The following is a 23,103-nucleotide window of genomic DNA, read 5'->3' as shown; positions in this document are numbered from 1 at the left end:
TCTCTAAAAATCATTTCTCAAAGCTTCAATAAGAGGGGCCCCTGAGGGGCACCTGGGTGGCTCAGTCGGTTAAGCATCTGCCTCAGGATGGTCTCAGGGTCCTGGGATCGAGCACCCCATCAGGCTCCCTGCTCAGGGGGGAGCCCGCTTCTCCCTCTTCTTCTGCCTGCCGCTCCCCCTGCTTGTGCTCTCTCTAATAAATAAATAAAATCTTTAAAAAAATTTTTTTAAACAGATGGGCCCCTCCATAACATCCTGTGCTTACCATCTTGTAGCATTTAACAGTCTCTCTTATGATTGCTTATTTGATTATGTGCTGCCCTATTATACACTATGCTCCTTAAGGGCCAGGACTGTACCTTGGTCACTGGCACATAGTAGGCTGCCTTTATAGAATGAATGAATAAATTGTTAAAACAATTAAACCTGAATCTGACTTAAAAGTGTGGGCATGTTAGGGTGCCTGGGTGGCTCAGTTGGTTAAGCGACTGCCTTCGGCTCAGGTCATGATCCTGGAGTCCCGGGATCGAGTCCCGCATCGGGCTCCCTGCTCAGCAGGGGGTCTGCTTCTCCCTCTGACCCTCTTCCCTCTTGTGCTGTCTCTCACTCTCTCTCTCAAATAAATAAAATCTTAAAAAAAAAAAAAAAAAAAAAAAGCTTTAAAAAAAAGTGTGGGCATGTTAGCACTGAAAAGGAATGAGGTCTTGACACGTGTGACAACATGGATGAACCTTGAGGAAATTACACTAAGTGAAATAAGCCAGACATAAAAGGACAAATATTGTATGACTCCACTTATTTGAGGCATTGAGAATAAGCAAATTCATAGAAACAGAAAATAAAATAGAGGTTACTAGGGGCTGAGGGGAAAGGGGTATGGGGACCTACAGTTAATCAGTATAGAGTTTCTGTTTGGGAAGATGAAAAAGTTCTGGAAATGGAGAGTAGTGATGGTTGCACAACATTCTGAATGCACTTAAGACCACTGAATTGTATACCTAAAAATGGTTACAGTGGTAAATTTTATATTTTGTATATTTTATTTCAATTTTAAAACAGGTAGGGGTGTGTATGTGTGTGTGTAAGTAAGGGAATAGATAAAACAAGATTGGAAAAATGTTAAAGATTATTGGATCTAGGTGATAGATATATGCTGTTTCTTTTCAATTTTCTCCATTTTTGTGTATGTTTAAAAATTTCCATAATAAAAGTTTGTAAAAGGCTTAAGAAACATAATAAGCAAATATAACAAGTATCTGATTTATATCTTGATTTTAACAAACCAAAAGTAAAAAGACATTTCTAAGACAATAGAGGACATTTGAGTATGGACTGGGTATTAGCCAATACCAAAGAATTATTGATAATTTTGTTGGATGTGATAATGATTATTTTGTAAGAAAATGTTTTATTTTGAGATATGTTCTGAGGTATGTAGGGGTTAAATAACAATGTTTGTGATTTCTTTTTTTGAAAGATGGTAATACAGATAGCTTAGAATTTCTACATGTTTTAAAAATAGAATTTCCATATATTTTCATATGTTTACTTTACAAAAGTATCAGTTTTAATTTTAGTGCTTATTTAAAGTGATTTTAAAACTAATTGGATAATAAAATAGGCTTTAACTTTGTATATGCGTGACTTGAAATTTGTCCTTGAAAGTCAGAAGGAGAGTTCTACCACTATCTTGACTCAGGAAAAGCATATTTCTTGCAAAGTTAATTCCTGAAGGCAACATATTTAAAATGCAGTAATTTAAAATGCACTGTGAGGAATGTGGTAATATGTATAAGATATACAAGACAGTTCTCTGCCTGCAAGGTACCGTCAGTTTAAAGGGAGTAAATACTCTTTGGGTTTTCAAATTAGAACTCTGTCACAAATGTGAGCTCTGTAACCTCACACGGATGCATAGGGACCACTGTGAATATATACACAGTGCTTTTGAGATAATCTATGATAAGCCTTTTCTAGCTTTAAAGCATTATACAAATGTATTATTTATATAAAATATCCTGAAAATGAAAAAATACAGGAAATCCAGAAAAATGAAAAATACAGGAAAAGCAGAGCTCATCATTAGATCAAGAATCCTTCTTGCCACACCTTTTGGGTGAATTTATGTTTTCTAGCTGATGAAAATATAAAATATCTGTTAAAATTAATGAGAAATTTCCCCTTATTCTGAAATTAAATAATGGAGTCTTCTGGCAGTAGACTTTTTATTATTTAAATTAGTCAAAGTTTATCATCTATGTAAAGACAAATATTCTCTGAATGGTCAAAGAAACTGCGACTATACAGAAATACAGACTCCTGAATCTAACTTATATTTATGATGTATATGAGACCTCAATTCATATATGAATTTATTTTTTTATTTTTTAAGATTTTATTTATTTATTTGAGAGAGAGATTGAGAGAGAGAGCACATGAGAGGGGGGAGAGTCAGAGGGAGAAGCAGACTCCCTGCTGAGTAGGGAGCCCGATGCGGGACTCGATCCTGGAACTCCAGGATCATGACCTGAGCCGAAGGCAGTCGCTTAACCAACTGAGCCACCCAGGCGCCCTATGAATTGATTTTTAGTATAAGGAGATTAGTGTGCTTTTTCTTACGAAATTTGGTTATTTATTTATTAAAAGATTTTATTTATTTACTTGAGAGAGAGACAGAGAGCAAGAAGAGAGGCAGAGAGACAAGCAGACTCTCCGCTGAGCGCAGAGCCCACCACAAGGCTCCATCCCTGGACCCTGAGACTTGACCTAACCGAAGTCAGACACTTAACTGACTGAGCCACTCAGACACCCCTGTTTTGGTTTTTTTGAAAGAAAAGTTTGGTATTACAGTCTGTTATCATAGGTGCCACAAGATAAAAACTGTTTCTATATGGATTGCAGCAAATTGCTGACTAATGGGAAAAATAGGAAAGTCAATTTGAAAGTAATTCTGCTGGTATTCTTTCCAAACTTGTGCTTTTCTAAGCTCATCAGTTTGTGAAAACTACATTCCTGCTATTTTTGCAGTTCTCAGAGAATGGAGGAATTTTATAGTTATTTTTTAAATGAAATGTAATTGTAATTAGAAGTGGATGTATAGGGAAGTGGGATCTCAAAGCTCATTCCTATTTTATACCATTTATTAAATACTTACTGTGTGCTAAGCACAGACTAAAGTATCAAAACAATGGGATAGGTACTATAATCCTCTCCATTTTACAGATGAGGAAATTGAGGCACAGAGAGACTAGGTAACTTGCCCATGGTAATTACTCAGCTGAATAGAGGGAGATCTAGAACTCTGATCAGCCTGTCTGACCCCCGTGTTTATAATCGTGTTCTTCTGCCTCTGTGACTTTTTTTTTTTTAAGATTTTGTTTATTTATTTGAGAAAGAGAGCACACATGAGTTGGGGGAGGGGCAGAGAGAGAGAGGGGGAGAAGCAGGCTCCCGCTTCAGCAGGGAGCCCGATGTGGGGGCCGATCCCAGGACCCTGGGATCATGACCTGAGCTGAAGGTAGATGATAAACCAACTGAACCACCCACTCAGTCGTTAAGTGTCTGCCTTTGGCTCAGGTCATGATCCCAGGGTCCTGGAATCGAGCCCCGCATCAGGCTCCCTGCTTGGCGGGAAGCCTGCTTCTCCCTCTCCCACTCCCCCTGATTGTGTTCCCTCTCTTGCCGTGTCTCTCTCTGTCAAATAAATAAATAAATAAATCTTAAAAAAAAAACACAACAAAAAACAACTGAGCCACCCAGGCACCCCCTGCCTCTGTGATTTCTATCACTGAATTCTTGTTTTTTTAAATATTTTATTTATTTATTTGTCAGAAAGAGAGAGCATAAGCAGGGCGAGGGGCAGAGGAGAGGCAGGCTCCCTGCTGAGCAAGGAGCCTGATGCGGGACTCGATTCCAGGAACCTGGGATCATGACCCAAGCCGAAGGCAGATGCTTAACCAACTGAGCCACCCAGGCGTCTCTATCAATGAATTCTTGATGATCATTTCTCTTTCAGGGTCTCCACTAGAAAAGAACTGTTTTTTGGGGAAGTCTCCACTAGAAAAGAGACTGTTTTTTGGGGAAGTTAATAAGGGCGGCTCATTGGGATGCCTGGGTGGCTCAGTCGGTTAAGCGTCTGCCTTCGGCTCAGGTCATGACCCCAGGGTCCTTGGATTGAGTCCCATGTCAGGCTCCTTGGTCAGTGGGGAGCCTGCTTCTCTCTCTGCCTGATGCTCCCGCTGCTTGTGCTCTCTCTTTCTCTGACAAATAAATAAATAAAATCTTTTTTAAAAAAATAAAAGAGCCTCATTGACTGGATAGAGAAGATCTTAGATTTAAAAAAAAAAAAAATGGGGGAGGTAGTGGGCAAGAGCCAAGATTCCATGTAGTAGTATTGGGATAAATGGTTGGTATCAAGATTTATGGAGTAGGTGGTAAAAATATATATATATATATATTTTGACAGAGAGAGAGACAGCGAGAGAGGGAACACAAGCAGGGGGAGTGGGAGAGGGAGAAGCAGGCTTCCCGCGGAGCAGGGAGCCTGATGCGGGGCTCGATCCCAGGACACTGGGATCATGACCTGAGCCAAAGGCAGATGCTTAATGACTGAGCCACCCAGGCGCCCCCCCCTTTTTTATTTTTTGGTAAAAATATTTTTAATTCAAGTCAGAAATTCTAGGAAGTTTCCATCAACCTACACAGAACATGAAATGCCTCTCCTACCATTACTTTGCACCCTTCTTTTCTTTCTTTTTCTTTTTTTTTTTTTTAAAGATTTTATTTATTTATTTGAGAGAGAAAGAATGAGACAGAGAGAGGGCATGAGAGGGGGGAGGGTCAGAGGGAGAAGCAGACTCCCCACTGAGCAGGGCACCGGATGTGGGACTCGATCCCGGGACTCCAGGATCATGACCTGAGCTGAAGGCAGTCTCTTAACCAACTGAGCCACCCAGGTGCCCCTCCACTTACTTTAAAGTAAGCTCCAGTAAGCTCCCAACGTGGGGCTTGAACTCATGACCCTGAGATCAAGAGTCACACACTCTACTGACTGAGCCAGCCAGTATGAACTTGGACAGGTCACTTAACCTCTCTATCATCCTATAAATGCAACAGTAATTCCCAGTTCTGCCCTCTTAGTGGGACTGAATGAGCTAGTCTATGAAAAGTGCCCAGGACAGGTACACAAATCACGACAATGGGGCAAAATAGGATTAGTGTGATATATAAGAAGTGTGGAAAAAGTGCTATGGGAGAGGTTCCCCATTCATGGTGGAACTAGGGAAAGGTTTAAGGGGAAGGTGTTCCTCTTTTCAGCAAAGCCAGCTTTTCCTGAACTGTAGAACACACTTGGGTCAGTGACAAGAGATGAAGGCATTTGGTACTCTGACATGGCAGGAAATAACTTCGAATTCCATAGTGGAAAAGTGATTCCTTTTCCAACTAGTCCAATCTCATTAGGGAGAACCTCTCAGCTTGGTGCCAAAAATGGCAGCTCTCTAACACGTGCTCATCTGCCTTTCTGTCAAAGAGAGGGAGGCCTTAGGCTTGGAATGTGGTGCATCAACTTAGAACTTGTGATGCTTTCATGCTATTTTTACAGTTACCTGCTATTTATGGCACATGATACTGGTTCTCCCTGTAAAGTAGTGATACAAAGTTTTCTTTATAAATAAACTTCTTGGGGCGCCTGGGTGGCTCAGTTGCTTAGGCGTCCGACTCTTGGTTTCAGCTCCAGTCATGATCTCAAGGTCATGAGATCAAGCCCCTGGTTGGGCTCTGTGCTCAGCGTGGAGTCTGCTTGAGATTCTCTCCCTCTCTCTGCCCCTCCCTCTGCTCCCATGTGTGCGTGCACGTGCTTGTTCCCTCTCTCAAATAAATAAAATCTTACATAAATAAACTTCTCTACACACACACAAAGTGAGTTGATTTAAAGAAAAAATATGAAGCAAATAATATTACGTATGGTTCATTCAGTATGGTAAATGGTATGTGGACAAACCATGGGCTAGGGAATGAAAGAGGGACAACAGTTTCTGAGGGACACTGAGAGTATTCCTGATGTGCTGGATACCACTTGAGTAAAGGGGCATGGGGAAAAGTATGTCTGGAGAGTAATAAAAAGTTCAATCTGGGGAAAGCAAGGTTCATTACTAATGAGTAATAAAGCTAGAAGCACAAAACTATATTAAAATTCCATTAGTAACAAAGTTTTACAAACCTGTCAATAATCGTTGATATTCCTCAATTGCTGTTTACCATTTTTCACATGGAAATTTTTTTCTTGTGTTTCTGTAGATCTGAGGAGAAAATTAAGCACTTCAGTCAACTTAAATCTGAACTTTTTCTTAAAGACAATACTTTGAGGAAGATATTTTGCTTAATTACGGAACTTAAAGTAGCAACCCAGAAAAACTTCATTCTGAAACGGCTTTTCTGGAAAGTAGGTGTTTTGTTTTATTTTTAATCTTTGAAACTTGTTCCACCTGTTTATTAAATGCAGTATAATCAAGCATAAAGTAAAATACAAATAAATGTCTTGTATTCAGAGCTGTATTTTATTTTATTTTAGAGGGAAAGAGAGAGAGAGCATGTGGGGGTAGGGAGGAGCGCAGAGGGAGAGGGAGAGAGAGAATCCTCCAGCAGACTCCCCACTGAGCGTAGAGCCCCAAGTCGAAATCAAGAGTCAGACTCTCAACTGACTGAGCCACCCAGGTGCCCTGATGGAGGCTGTATTTTAAAATGTTGACTAAATTTAATGCAATCATGACTCAGTACTTGAAATGTAACATAATCCATAATGTGTATGTGTGTTGCAGGGGAGATGGGGAAAGAGGACAATGGCAGCAAAAAGACAATACCTTACCTGGGTTGGGTTGGTGAGTCAAAGATAATTAGAGGGGAAGCTTCTGGCATGCAAGATGTATGAGTATAGACAGTGAGATGGAAAAGCAGATTTCAAGAAAGTTTTACCTTAAAACTTACAATAAGTATACAATAAAAATATAATGAAAAAAGATTACTTTTGAGTGTAGGACTATTATTTTTAAAAAAGGTGACTCTTAGGGAGTCAAAGCAGCCTAGTGCTCACTCAGCAAGTTACAGAGTTACTCTACAAGACTTACTTATCTTCAGTTTCAGTTCCAGGTGAAGGGATTCAGAAGCCCCAGTGAGTACTGGTGTGGTGCTAATGAGGCCTAAGTGAGGGGGTGAGCCTTGCCTTGGGTGGAGCTCATGTTGACTGCTATATGTTGTATCCGAATTCTGGCCAGTGGTCTCATAGTTGGCAACCTTTTATTGAGCAGCTGTAAAGTGCACAGCTTCCCCAAACATACAAGACAGTCCTGGCCATTTCTTAGATTCTACGTGCTTCACATGTAGGATGACCAACCATGTGGGTTTGCCCAGACTTGGGTGACCAACGTTCCCAGTTTGCCTAGGCCTGAGGAAGTTCGCAGGATATGGGACTTTCTGTACAAAACCTAGGACCATCCCAAGCACACTGGGATGGTTGATCACCCTAATTAGAGGGCATATTAGCTATGTAGAATAGTATGTCAAATGTCCTGTAACACTGAAACAGTAAACGATGATGTTGTGCTACAGTCTAAAGGCTTATACTGCCTACACCATGTTAGGAATAGAACATTCAGGTTTTGACTCCAAAACTTCAGAGGACTGTGGAGAATATAGGGCCAGGCATCGAAATGACACCCAAGATGATTATGAACATGGAAATGGAGTTCATGTGGAAAGGCTAAGGAAATTGGTATATCCCACCCAAATATTCCTCTCCAGTCCATCCCACACATGGCATCAGTTTAATCTATCACTGTGTTGACCTCGCTGGCTCAAAAACCTCTGGTGGCCCTCCCTACTAAGTACAAATACTTTGGCTTTGGCATTTAAGGCTCCTCACTAATGACCACTGTCACAGACTGCAAGTTTGGACAGGCATGGCCTTTATTTTAGCAAGGTGGGTTTTCAGGAAGGGGCCAACATCTATCTACATAGGGCAGGCACTGGGCGAACTAACCCAGCCGTAGATGCTCCCAGGGAAGGCCCAGTGCTCAAGGGTGAGAGTGATCTCTACATAGTGTGCAAAATGAAACATCAGGGCATTCCAGCATGTGGGTGGATTACACCCAAATGTCTGCACAAACATTTGGCACCAGGAAGATCTGACTGTTTAGAGTTTGGCAACAGGGTCTCATGGAATGTTGGGTTGGGGAGGTGACAAGGATAAAAAGGTTGTCAAGAGTAAACCTAGCAGCTGAGAGAGGACTGGCAAGGGACATAGCACAGGGCCCAGAGAAGTCCACTTAGATAAACTGGACACTATCATGAGACTGGATTTAAAGCAGATGGCTAGGTAGGAGAACTGAGGTACCTCCTACAGGTTAGACTAGGAAGAAAGGTGTTGATGTTGAATACCAGAGTGTTGGTCTGCAGGCCATTTAAGTGTCTCTCATCTTAAAATGGGCCTGATGCAGGTGGCTTTGGCTGTGGAGCAAAAGAAAGATGTAGAGAAAGAGAATGAAGCTAGGCCTAACCAACTCAACCCCACACTTCATTGTTTTCACCTTTTTCCTCTAAAAGCTCCAGGCACGTGGGATGACTCAAACACCCTGTCCTTTCCAGCCCTTCCTCATTTTCCCCTACTGTTCACCGTCTCTATGCTACTCCTTCCATTTTTTCCTGTTAAAATCCTACCCACTCATTCTTTAAGGCTCAGCTCAAATGCTGTTCTTCCACCTTTCCTGTCATCCTCCACGGGGAACTTTGGAAACTTCCTCTTCTCATCTGTTATGGCAGAACTTTCTTCAATGTTCTTTAATCTGTGCTGTTCAATAAAGTAGCCACTAGCCACACTGAATGTGGCCAGTGACTAAGGAAGTGAAATTTAAATTTTATTCCATTTAATCAATTTAAATTTAAATAGCACCATGTGGCCAGTGGCTACCTATTGGACAATGCAGTTCTATGGCATCTCTCATAGCACCTTCTCTCTAACAATTCAACAAATATTTACTGCATGCCTGTTCTGTGCCAGGCATGGGAACAGGCATTAGAAAAGCGAGCATGAGTAAGATAGAGTTCGTACCCTCAAGATTAGCACAGATACTCTCCTTTTCACTATAGTCATTGGCATATTATTCTTATTTACCATTATATGCTATAAGCTTCTTTAGGACAAGCATGTGTCTTACTCATCTTTGTATTCTCCCTAAGGCCTAACGCAATGCCATGTTTATACCAGGCGCCATAATCAATTCATATTGAACTGAAAGTTTATTCTCTTGTGAAAAATTAACCTGATCAGAAATCTAGGAATAGGAAACAAACTGAGGGTTGCTGGAGAGGAGGGGCGTGGGGGGATGGAGTAACTGGGTGATGGACATTAAGGAGGGCATGTGATGTAATGAGCACTGGGTATTATATAAGACTGATGAATCACTGACTTCTACCTCTGAAACCAATAATACATTATATGTTAATTAATTGAATTAAAAAATATTTAAAGAAAGATGTCTTTTAAAGTAAATTTATCCAAGTAAAAAAGTTAAAAAAAAAAAAAAAGAAGTCTAGGAATAGAACATTCATGTTCTGTTGCTTAATTGAAAACATTGCAGCTGTCCTTTAATGTAATGTCCTTAGATGGACTAAAATAGATCTTCTAATTCAGCTGTCAAAAATGAGAGGCCAAGGGGCGCCTGGCTGGCTTAGTTGGTAGAGCATGTGACTCTTGATCTCGGGGTCGTGAGTTTGAGCCCCATATTGGACATGGAGCCTACTTAAAAAAAAAAAAAATGAGAGACCAAAATGAATAGAGAGGGAAATAAAAGGCATATGGGCAGTCTCCTATTTGTGGTCTTTCCACACATGGTGTGGGTCCTCTGCCCACCACCATGCCACCAAGACCTGGTAGCCTTATGTTCTCTTTCTTTAATCCATAACCACAATCTAGTCTCATATTCGCTTATACAGTTAACATATATAATAACAAACGTCAACATTTTTATCTTCTTTTAAGAGCTTTTTTCTTTTATCTTTTTATTAAGTGGGCTCCACTGGAGCCCAACGTGGGGCTTGAACTCACAACCCTGAATCAAGACCTAAGCTGAGATCAAGAGTCAGACACTTAACTGACTGAGCCACCCAGGGACTCCTAGGAGCTTTTTTCTTTAAACAGTTATCATGGCTTTATGCTTAAGCAGTGGCCTTCCAACTTTGTGCTGGGTTCCCTGGAGAACATGAGGCTGTGTGAAGCTTCCTTAAGAACCCTTCACTGGGGTGGCGAGATTAGAGGCATCTCTAATTTTTGGTTCCTGGGTAAGATGATGGAAAATTATACATATAATAATTTCATATAAATAAAATCTTACAAATATATATAATTGTATATAAATATATTATGTATTATACATTATAAATGCACACACACACAATTTCCCCTTTTGAAATCATCTGTATGGGGTATAATTTTCTTTTAGGTAATCTCTCTCTCTTTTTTTTTTTACAATTTTCTTACAAATTATGAGAACCTTTTTTGGTAGGTTGACTAAACTACAGGCTTTAGGACAGATACCATGTCTGTTTGTCTGCTTTGCTCAAGGTAGTATCTCATTACCTAGCATAGTACCTGCTACATACCTGGCAATCAGTAGTTAGGTGTTCAGTGAATGAATGAGTGAAGGAAAGAGTTCTCCATTCATGTTCCTTCCTAACCCTTTTTCTCCATGAGGTTCTTTTTTAATTCAACAATTGTTTTTATTGTGGTAAAAAACACATAGCATAAAATTGTAAATTTACAGGGTCCAGTGGTATTAAGTAGGTACATTATTGTGCAACCATCTCCAGAACTCTTTTCATCTTGCAAAACTGAAACTATATTCATTAAACATTAACTCCCCATTCACCCCTTCCTCCAGCCCCTGGCAGCACCATTCTTTTTCCTCCTATGAGTTTAATTTCTCTAAATATCTCATGTAAGTGGAATCACTCAGTATTTGTCTTTTTATCACTGGCTTATTTCACCTAGCATGTCTTCCAGGTTCATCAATGTTGTTGCATATGTAAAAATTTGCTTCCTCTTTAAGGCTGAATAATATTCCATTGTATGTAAAGACCACATTTGCTTATCCATTTTCCATTGATGGCTACTTGGGTTGCTTCCACATTTAAGCTATTGTGAACATCACCATTGTGAATATGGGTGTGTAGATATCTCTGAGATCTTGCTTTCAATTCTTTTGGGAGTGTACCCAGAAGTGGGATTGCTGAATCCTATGGTAATTCTATTTCTTATTTTTTAAGGAACCATCATACTGTTTTCCACAGCAGCTGCACCATCGTACATTCCCACCAACAATGCATGTGGGTTCTAGTTTTCTCACATCTTTGTCAACAGTTGTTATTTTCTGATTTTTTGTAGTTTTGATTTGCATTTCTGTAATGATTAGTGATGTTGAGTATTTTTTCATGTGCTTTTTGGCCATATGTATATCTTCTTTGGAGAAATTATTGGGATATTTTAAGGGTTTTGGTTTAAAGAGTTTTGACAAATGTACATACCTGTATAACCACCACCCCAATCAAGATTTAGAACACTTCTATCGGGCGCCTGGGTGGCTCAGTTGGTTAAACGACTGCCTTCGGCTCAGGTCATGATCCTGGAGTCCCTGGATCGAGTCCCGCATCGGGCTCCCTGCTCGGCGGGGAGTCTGCTTCTCCCTCTGACCCTCCCCCCTCTCATGTGCTTGCTCTCTCTCAAATAAATAAATAAAAATCTTTAAAAAAAAAAAAAAAAAAAAGAACACTTCTATCACCCCAAAAGGCTCATACCCTTTGGCAGGCAGTTTCCTCCCATCCGTGGCCCTGGGCAGTCACTGTGCTTTCTGTCACTATAGATTAGTTCTACCTGTCCTAGGATTCCACTTACCCGGAAATGTACACTATGTACTCTTTTGTGCTGGCTTCCTTTGGCGTGATAGTTTTGAGATTTCTCCATGTTGTTGCAGGGTGGTGGAAGATACCTTAAGAATAAAAGTTCCTGAACTAGTGAGCAGGTTGGAGATCACAATAATAACTGATAAATTTACTAAGCACTTGTGATGTGCTGAGCACCGTTCAAGCTTTACAGATACTATCTTATTGCAACCCCATCAGGTGACATTAACTCCATTTTAGACATGAACTAAGTAACAGAGTGTGTAAGTGACTTGCCAGGTATCATACAGCTAACCAGTGGCAGAGGTGGGATGTGAACTCAGAGTTAGTGTATAAAGCCACCACACTGTGCTCATTTCCCAGGGTCCTGGTAAATGGCAGCTCTTCTCAGAGGGCCTGGCATACAATCTGCTTCTTCTCCTCTTGTTCCTCTCTCCATCTGCCCTGCTCAGTCTCTTCTCATGCCCTACCACCTAAATAAAGGTACACATAATACCTGTCTAAACAAAGAGTCTAATTTGTCACTAGTAAAAAAAAGTCCTGGGGGGGGGGGAATGAATAAGAGAGGAAAAGAAAAGAGAAGCAATTACATTATATTTCTCATTAGTACCAACTTGCTTGATTTCATGGGCCAGTGCTTATTTCATGCTCGATTTATCTCATGAGACCGTGCAGAAGCACAAAAAAACTGGTTCGCACACTCTTAAAGTCAGTGTTTATATTCTCCTGGAGATGGCAATCGACATTTCCACTGTATTAACAGAATTATTAGTATCATTCTTCACTGTCTTCATTAGGCTATACCAGTGCTGTGCCTTTGCTTTTAGGTTAGCAAACATTTTTAAAAAGTATTTTTCTAGCCATTATTCATTGTGTCCTCACAAAGGCCAAATTACTTTGGAAAGGCAGGAATTACAGTAGCCTCCATTTAATATAGTATTCCCAGGTTCCTGAATGATTCGCCTGAGATTATACACCTACTTCTGGAGGGTCTTCAATATTAATGGTAGAGCCGGGCCCACTGGGGATCTCTCAGCCTCACCCCCTAGGCTTTAGCTCTAGCTCTGTTCACCAGGACAGTGGTCTCCTGGTTGTAAGTAAAAAGTGTTTTCAATTTGGGTTATGCTATTATTAATGAGAGAGATTATAATTCATTTCGTCCCCAAAGAATAAATAATGTCTTCATATTTTTATTATGTAAAGATAGAGTTTTACCAACTGATACCTAATGACCATCTTTCCTGCTTGTTTTCACAGACCAGTGACCTTTTTTATTTCCTGGTGAACAAACTTCATGAGTACTTGCCAGAGTCTAGGGATAAGAGCATACTTCAAAATAAAAGCCAAAGGGCTGATGAGTTGGTGTAAGTACTAACTGGATAGTCATAGATTTTTCTTCCCTTAGGGTATTAAAGATAAATGGAAGGCACTGGACAAAATATTGTATTAATGTATTAATGATTAATGGTGCTGCAAGTTTTGCTTCACATAGGTTTTTAAAAATAGCATTCATTTTGTTCTACTTTTTTGGGGGGGAGGAGCAAAGGAGGAGGGAGAGAGAAAATCTTTTTTTTTTTTTTTTAAGATTTTATTTATTTGAGAGTGAGAATGAGAGAGCATGAGAGGGGGAGGGTCAGAGGGAGAAGCAGACTCCCTGCTGAGCAAGGAGCCCGATGCGGGACTCGATCCCAGGACTCCAGGATCATGACCTGAGCCGAAGGCAGTCGCCCAACCGACTGAGCCACCCAGGCGCCCCTTTTTTTTTTTTTTTTAAAGATTTTATTTATTTATTTGACAGAGAGAGACACAGCGAGAGAGGGAACACAAAAAGGGGAAGTGGGAGAGGGAGAAGCAGGCTTCCCGCCAAGCAGGGAGCCCGATGTGGGGCTCGATCCCAGGACCCTGGAATCATGACCTGAGCCGAAGGCAGACGCTTAACGACTGAGCCACCCAGGGGCCCCGGTAGAGAGAAAATCTTAACCAAGTTCCACACCCAGCTCAGAGTCTGACACAGGGCTAGATCTCACAACCCCGAGATCATGACCTGCCCCTGGAGTTGTAAGTTTAATCGACTGAGCTACCCAGGCGCCCCTATTCTACTTTTTAAAGAAGGGCTATAGGGGCGCCTGGGTGGCTCAGTCGGTTAAGTGTCTGCCTTTGGCTCAGGTCATGATCTCGGCGCCCTGGGATCCAGCCTGGCTTTGGCTTTAAATAAATAAAATCTTTTAAAAAAATAAAGAAAGGCTATATAAGAAACTAGTAATATTGGTTGTCCCAAAGGAAAAAAAAAAATGGGCGTCTGGGGGAAAGACACCTTTCACTGTATTCCCTTTTTTACCTTTGACATTTTGAGCCAAATATTACCTACTTGAAAAAGTTAAAATTATTAAAGCAGGGAGCCCATGTGAGGCTCGATTCCAGGACCCTGGGATCATGACCCGAGCTGAAGGCAGACGCTTAACCAACTGAGCCACCCAGGCGCCCCTAAAAATAATTTTAAAATAGTGTGTGATTATCAGAAAAAAATGTTAAGGACAAAAAACCACTATGAAAATGACTTTTAATCCTGACATTCAGCTATTAATTAATTCATTGAACAAATATTGTTGAGTGTTTAGTATGCAGCAATCACAGAGTAGGGACTCAGACAATTAACATACAGAATTTCCTTTCCGTACGTTTTTCTGTATAGATATCTGAGAGCAATTCTATCAAGGATTACTAATTTTGTGAAATTCTGAACTTGTAATGCAATCATGCCACTTTTGTGCTTTTTTCTTTGTTTTCTAGAGCATGCATTGAAATTATACAGACTCTGGGACTGATGTTCAGAGAAACAGAAACTGAGTCATCGCGCCTGAACACATTGGCAGCTAAGAAGTAAGGTCTTTTAGAAGACACTGGCACCTTGTAGATACAACCCATTAATTACTCCATTGAGTGTCTTCCAAAACTCATAGCTCTCTTACTTCTCTGTTCAATCCCCTTATAAGTATATTAAAATTCTTTGTCTCTCCACTTCCTTCTGTGATGAAGGATACAGATTAATTGGCACATAGTGAGTTCTCTCTGTCTTTCTGGATTATTAAGGGTACAAAGATTTTCTTAGCATAATTTTATCTTTTGTCATTGTCTGGTGGGGCTTGAAAAAGCCCAAATGCCCCATCATACTTTAAAAGCCAGGGGTTCTCTGGGGCGCCCTGGTGGCTCAGATGGTTAAGCGTCTGCCTTTGGCTCAGGTCATGATCCCAGGGTCCTGGAATCGAGCCCCACGTCTGGCTCCTGGCTCAGCGGGGAGCCTGCTTCTCCCTCTCCCTCTGCCTCTCCCCCTGCTCATGCTCTTTCTCTATCTCTGTGTCTCGAATGAATAAATAAAATCTTTTAAAAAAAAATAAAACCCGGGCGCCTGGGTGGCTCAGTCGGTTAAGCGACTGCCTTCGGCTCAGGTCATGATCCTGGAGTTCCGGGATCGAGTCCCGCATCGGGCTCCCTGCTCGGCAGGGAGTCTGCTTGTCCCTCTGACCCTCCTCCCTCTCGTGCTCTCTGTCTCTCATTCTCTCTCGCAAATAAATGGATAAAATCTTTAAAAAAATAAAAAATAATAAAAAAATAAATAAAAAAAATAAAAATAAAAGCCAGGGTTTCTCTACTAGAATTTTACAGAGTACCCTTATACCCACATAACAGAAAGATTATATTGTAAAGGGAGGAGTTAATAGTAGCTTCATTTAATATATAATTGTGTGACCTTGAAGTGAATGACGGTGGGGGGGTTTATTAACATATAGAGTAAGCTGCTATAATAAAGATACACTAAAATATGTGGTACACAGAAGATAGAAATTTGTATCTTTTTCACATACTAGTCCAGAGTAGATAGTCAAGCTTTCCTCTAGAAGATCAGAGACCTAGGTTCCTTCCCTTTTGTTGCTCTGACATCTTTTATTATGCTATCTCTGTCCCCATGGTTTATTATGCTATCCCTGACTGACCTTCGTGACTTCATTAAACCCTATGGGGTGCAGGAAGAGAAGTAGAAGGCAAGCAAATTTCCTCTGTAAGAGAGGCATATTAGGCTTTTCTGCTCACATTCTATTGATGGGGACTTTAGGCATATGCCCGTATCTAGCTGCAAGAGAAGTTGGATGTGTCTGTAGTTGCATGGCTCTGTACCTAGCTAAACTCTGGATGGTGATATGGACACCTATTATTAAAAGGAAGAATAAAAGAGTGTACAATAGGGGGACAATAGCATTCTTTGCCACAGAAAATACGTGTTTGCATATTTTGTATATTATCTGCTTGATCTTTTTATATGATTTATAGACTATGAATTACATCCTGAGCCAGCGTTCTATAATCTTAATTTTTTCCCACCCTCCTCAACTGTTTATTTAAATTTTCTGTATTAGAAAGTAGAAGGAAAATGAGGGCCATGGGCTCTAAAACATGTGAACTAGGGAGAAGAATAAAAACTTTTAGTAATGTTTGTTCTGGCTGTTTATTAGAGAACTTTACAAATGAATTTCAATGATAATATTCATGAACATTTCTTAAGCAACCTGCTCTGTGCCAGGGACTATGGGCGTACTATGCTGTATACCAGGATGGCCAAACATTTCTATAAAGGGCCATAGAGTAAACATTTTTGGCTTTTCAGGCCATAGAGTCTCTGTTGCAGCTACTCAACTTTGCCACTGTATCATAAAAACAGTCAAAGACAATATATAAATGAATGAGCACAGCTCTGTTCCAATAAAGCTTTATTTACAAAAACAGGTTCTGGGCTATTTGGCCGGCAGGCCATAGTTTGTTGACCCCTGCTTTACAGCAAACAAGGAAGACTCACTCTATTACTCTCTTATTTTCTCTGAATACTTTTTTTTTAAAGATTTTATTTTTTTAAAAGTAATCTCTATACCCAACGTGGGGCTTGAACTTAAAACTCTGAGATCAAGAGTTGCATGCTCTACTGACTGAGCCAGCCAGGAGCCCCCTCTGTATACTTCTTTATGCAGTTGATAGTACCATTTCCCCAATCTCCAGGATAGAGATTCAAGATTACTTCTTATATTTTTATCTTGCCACATTGAATTATTGCTGAATCATGTTACTCTTTTTGTCCACCTTTTGATCCCTACCTCTCTCAATCTGAGTTGAAAAACCATCACTCTCACTAACCTCTGCTCTGTTTTTAATTGTTCTGTCTTAACTTGGTTTGGCCACATCAGCCCTACTATAGCAAGCCTCTTTCCTGATATGACATTCTTTTCATGTATTTCAATGTATATATTATATTGCTATAATAGAGTCTGGTTGTAATACTAATGTTTCAGCCAATTTTGACATGCATAGGGTCAAGTCATGTTACCTGTAGCCTTAACTAGTGCAGCTAATGTCTAATATAACTGCATTAGTCTTCTATTACCCTGTAACAAATCACTGTAAACTCAGTGGCTTAAAACAATATGAATTGTTTATCCCACAGTTTCTGTGGATCAGGAAATCTGGGCAGAGCTCAGTTGGATCATCTTGCTCTGGTTTTCACAAGATGGCAGTCAATGTGTCGGCTGGGGCTGCAGTCTCATCAGAGGCTTAGGGTCATCTTCCAAGCTCATTTGGGTTTTTGTGGCCAGCATTAATTTCTTTATAGCTATAAACTCATGATGGCTTGCTTTTTGGCAGGAGACTATCTCTGAGCTCAGAGAAGCTCTAAGCACTCTTTGAAGGGCTCAAATGGATAATCAGGCTCACCCAGAATAATCTCCCTTTGATTAACTCAAAAGTCAACAAATTAGGAATCTTAATTATGTATGCAAAATCCCTTTACCTTTCTCATCTAACATAACATAATCACAAGAGTAATAGCCTAATATATTCACAGGTCCTGTCCATACTTAAGGGGAAGGGATTATTTAAGGTGTATATACCAGGGGGCAAAAATCTTGGAAGCCATATTAGAATTCTGCCTAACACAGTAACACAGACCGACTTATAAGACCATGAGTTTACCTTTCAAAGTCTGTATATATATTATAAAATATATTGCAATGCATTCAAAATTCTCACATTGGAAATAATAACAATCTAAACAATGAAAGTATCAAAATTGCTGGCACCATTTTTTAAGGCTGTGATGTCAATCCTATAATAAAGTCTTTATTTTGGGGATGAAACTACCATTTAGATTAAAATTTCTTCTATTATTGACCTAGTGGATTTTAAATAGTGTCAGCAGGAGGAGTAGACTTCAAATTAAATTCCATTTGAGCAAATAAAAAAGCATTTAATCATTTCAGCATTTTCCTCTTTATTTTTTTCATAAGTAAAGATTTTATTAGCTCAACTCAGTTCATTGAATTCTTCTTGAAATGTGCCATAAATCCATTCATATTTTAATACTGTTATGGTTGAATTCATATATTATCACAGAAAGTGACCCAGAATTTGAGAGTCCCTTCCCTTAACCCTGGATATATGATACTTGGAAAAGAAGCTGTTGCTGAAAATAAAGGACTTTAAATAGATCAGTAAATGGAATGTCATTTCAAACTTAATATCAGGAAAAGCTTCTAAATGAAATGTTTTGTTGATTTTTGGAAGGATCTTCTAAAAGTAAGATTGGCCATTTCCACTCTGGAAAACAGTATGGAGGACCTCAAAAAACTAAAAATATAAGTACCATATGATCCAGTAATTCTATTTCTGGGTAGTCATCCAAAGAAAATGAAAACACTAATCCAAAAAGATGTATGCCACCCTGTGCTCGCTTCGGCAGCACATATACAAAAAGATGTATGCAACCCTATGTTTACTGCAGCATTATTTACAATAGCCAAGATATGGAAGCAACCTAAATGTCTACTGATAGATGAATGGATAAAGAAGAATATTATTTTGCTATAAAAAAGAATGAAATCTTGCCATTTGTGACAACATGGATGGACCTAGAGGGTATTATCCTAAGTGAAATAAGTCAGACAAAGACAAATACCATATGATTTCACTTATATGTGGAATCTAAAAAACAAAGTAAACAAATAACAACAAAAAGAGAAACTGACTCATAAATACAGAGAACAAACAAGTGGTTGCCAAAGGGAGGAGAATGGGGGGAATGGGTAAAATAGGTAAAGGGGATTAAGAGGTACAAATTTAAAATAAGTAAGTCACGGGGATGAAAAGTATGGCATAGGGAATATAGTTAGTCATACGGTAATAACTTCATTTGGTGACAGATGGTAACTATACTTATCGTGGTAAGCATTTGATAATGCATATAATTGTTGAATCACTATCTTATACACCTGCAATTAATGTCAACCAAATTTCAATTTAAAAATTTTAAAAAGAGTCCTAGAGTCAAAAAACCTGTGATTAAATAAGCATTAAGAAAAGCTTCATACAGCAGTTTCTTTGTCCTGGAGATACACAGTGCATATGAGTATATTAAAACTTCTGTGAAGTCCAATAGTAAAGATATCCAATGAACCGGTTTAACCAAGTATCTCCTATACCTCTTTCGACCACAGAATCTATTTTGACTATAATACTGCCTGGAATTAATAGTCCATAAAAAAGCCCTTTGTGGGGGAGGGCAGAAAGAGCCCTTTGGAAAATATCACTTTAATTGAAATCACCCAGATTTCCCTTAAGTCCAGACTTACTAAGTTTTCTAAGCTATGTGAACTTCTAGAACTATACTTGCTTTGAGGGGTGCCTGGGTGGCTCAGTCTGTTAAGTGATGGACTCTTGATTTTCAGCTCAGGTCATGATCTCAGGGTCGTGAGATTGAGCCCCGGGTCAGACTGCGTGCTGGGCGTGGAGCCCACTTAAGATTCTCTCTCTCCCTCTCCTTCTGCCCCTCCTACCCCTGCTCTCGCACTTGTGCACACTCTCTTTAAAAACAAAAACAAAACTTGCTTTGAGTCAAAAGACCAAGAAATTATATATTTTCAGTTAAATGTTTTACCACTACTTAATTGTCTGCATATCCAAGGATCCAAAAGTTCAGTCAAGAATGGTCTGCAATACTTTATACTTTTAATTGTAGTCAGTGTCTACAAACTTGGCTTTACTGTTTTTCTTTTCAAACTTTATTCATTAATTGCCTTTTATTTATTTTTTCAGGGGAACATTATTTAATCTTTTGGTAATTTTAATTAGTGAACCTCAGATTCCAAAATCTTGTCCTGTGTTTGATATCCAGTTGGTGGCTGACTCAACTTTAGTTGAGATGTCTTTCGATGCTGAGGTGAGATGAGATTTTGGGGGTAGACTAAATATAATATGTAGGGGTGCCCTGGCTTTCTGTCTTCTAATGTGGAGCATGATATTGTAGAATATAGAAATATAATTTAATCAAAGAGTAAATATTTTGCCATTAACCTCAAAACTTAGATAGCTATTCTGTCAATATTAATATATCTGTTTTATACATTTTAAAGTATGTATACTGGGGTGCCTGGCTGGCTCAGTCAGTTAAGCATCTGCCTTCAGCTTAGGTCATGATCTCAGGGTCCTGAGATTGAGTCCCGCATCGGGCTCCCTGCTCAGTGGGAAGCCTGCTTCTCCCTCTGCCTGCCATTCCCCCTGCTTGTGCTCTCTCTCTCAAATAAATAAAATCTTAAAAAAAAAAAAAAAGAAAACAATAAAGTATGTATACTAAGAAAAATAAAGTATGTATACTAAGGAAAATAATTAGTATTCAGTATGTATTCGATAAATCTGTTTGTCTCTATACAAAATATTTATGTATATCTAATTCCACAGTAGGGGTCTAATAGTAAAAAAGCACTTTTTTTTTTTTTTTAAGATTTTACTTACTTGAGAGAGAGCGAGAGCAAGAGAGAGAGACAGAGAGGACAAGCAGGAGGGAGGGAGGGAGGAGAGGGAGAAGCAGGGAGCCCGAGGCAGGACTCAATCCCAGGACCCTGGGATCATGACCTGAGCAGAAGGCAGACGCTTAACCAACTGAACCACCCAGGCGCCCAAAAGAGCAGTCTTTAAAAGATTTTAGGGCTAACTCTCTTGCCTTAGTTTACCATCTCCTTATCTATCCAAGTAGTGCAAACTCAGCGAGAATTACTTGTTTTTCTAAGGTTTTACTAAAACATTAGAAATATCAGACTATCTAGAAAGCATATAATCTGAGAGAATAAATCAGCTTAATATTAGTTTATTTTGAGCAGAACAACACAATTCTTTTTAAAGGATGGAATATGATTTGATAGTTCTTAAACATACAATTAGAGTTATGTTTTAGAAAACTCTTAGATGTATTCAGTCACTCAGTAAATATTTATTGAAACTCTGTAATGAGCTAAACAGTGTGCTAGGCAGTGGGGTCCCAACAAGAAGCAAAACAGACACAACCTCTGCCCTCACTGGTTTATAGTCTGGTTAGAGAGACAGACATTAATTAAATATAACATGAATATAATATTCCTCTGTATGAATATTATAGCCCTATTCATATATATGAATATTAGAGACTATGTGGAGTATATATGATACAGTTTTCAACAGTGGAGTAAGTGGATTAGGGATTAAAGAGTGGGATGGAAGCAAGACTTAGGCAGGGCTAAGAAGCTAGTGCAGTTGTCCAGTGAGGAATGACAGAGGCCAGAGTAAAGCTATCCTTAACCCCCGAAACGAGACTTAGGCCCTCATTTTAGAGCTCTCCTAACTTTCTATACTCTTCTTTCAGAGCTCTTATCTCAGTTAGCAATGAGGCATTTATTTATTTGATTGTTAGACTGTTGTTTGTCCCCCACTATCTTCCATGAGGGCACGGTCCATGTCTCTGTTGCTCCCCATTGTAACCCCAACACTTAGTACAGTGTCTGATGCATATTTGTTGAGTAAATTAATGAAGAAAAGAAAAGGGATGGTAGTTGTAAAGAGGACAGATTCCAGAAATTTTTAGGAAATTGCATCAACAGGTTGATGTGAAAAAAAAATTCTGGCTTGGGTGTCAGATAAGAATTACAGCAAGAAGAGTAGGGTCAAAAGGGAAACAATGAATTTGGTTTTGGATTCGCTGACTTGATTGCCTGTGGTATTTCCATATAAAAATATGTAGTGGGCAGAATAGATAGGTCTGAGTTTCCTGCTTTTAGACTTGGTGATCTTTTGCACCTGGGCTATTAGTGCAGCCATGAGCAGATCGTATACATTTTGGTTCCAAGGTCTAACAGACTGGGAGATTTCAAACTAGAGCTCTTTCTTGCAACGAATACTGTTCGGGAAGATGCGTTGGCCTGTAGCAATGCCCACAGGCATAGCTTTCATGTACCAAGTGGTGTATGGGCTAGAAGAGTTACTTGAGGCTAGAAAACAGCCTCACTAACTGGAGTTCTTGCAAGAAAAAGAAGAAAAGTCTCTAAGCCCTATATTTACCCATTTTACAGACTGGGCATAAGCTTAAATTTCCCAGAGAATCTCCTACCTTAACTCTAGGGAACATATTTCAATAGTCTTGAAAGGATGTAGGGTTATTGATCTGAATGATTTTGCAAATCAAGTGCGCAGTTTTTTTGTGTGTTAGCATTCTGTGGGCCATTGTATCTTCTTTCCCTGATCCACCTTCTTAAACATTATTCAATGTGTAGTCTTTTTATGAGAGCCATTTTTTTGGGGGGAGGGAATATCTGAACCAAACAGAACAGGAAAACTGACCACACTCACTATATTTTCAGTTAATCAAAAATTCTTTTATAAGTACCTAATGGTAACCAGGAGAAATTACCATTTTTTTTGGCTCTGCCAATTATATTGTCTTATTATTTAAAATTCTAGTTACAGAAGCTTATTGTGGAATATACAGATACAGCTACGGCACTTTTATACGAGATACTTCTTGTCTTTCAGCAGGTACAATATATATTTTTATCATACATATTATATTGTATGATTGTTATATATATCATATGACTATTACATACCTGTGATTATATATCATATGAATAATATACCTTTAGTATATTTGTATTAGAGATGGTCTCCAAAATCAGCTGACTTAAATGATACTACTTTTGCTCTTAAGTACTCATCTAGTTTATTTTCCTAAATACTGATTTTATTTTTAATTTTTTTTCTAAATACTGATTATAGAGAGTTCATTAATCAAGATAAAATGTATTAGAGGGTGGG

At 39.2% G+C, this 23,103-nt stretch overlaps 1 protein-coding gene across 1 annotated transcript in view; it reads left to right on the top strand.

The window, feature by feature from the left end:
• The window catches only part of C5H12orf56 (chromosome 5 C12orf56 homolog), a 74,318-nt gene that overhangs the window by 47,168 nt on the left and 4,047 nt on the right, over positions 1–23,103 (top strand). Inside the window, exons 5-9 of the mRNA XM_081818973.1 lie at positions 6,298–6,442; positions 13,207–13,313; positions 14,740–14,829; positions 20,080–20,203; positions 22,750–22,824. Of these exons, the coding sequence (XP_081675099.1) occupies positions 6,298–6,442; positions 13,207–13,313; positions 14,740–14,829; positions 20,080–20,203; positions 22,750–22,824 (541 nt within the window). The remainder of the gene's footprint in view (positions 1–6,297; positions 6,443–13,206; positions 13,314–14,739; positions 14,830–20,079; positions 20,204–22,749; positions 22,825–23,103) is intronic.

Source organism: Leptonychotes weddellii, chromosome 5 (assembly GCF_054177405.1).
Source record: "Leptonychotes weddellii isolate Sample4059 chromosome 5, ASM5417740v2, whole genome shotgun sequence".
In the NCBI taxonomy this organism is placed as follows: domain Eukaryota; kingdom Metazoa; phylum Chordata; class Mammalia; order Carnivora; family Phocidae; genus Leptonychotes; species Leptonychotes weddellii.
Note: the sequence above shows the minus strand (reverse complement) of the source record. Positions and strands in the feature narration are given on the sequence as shown.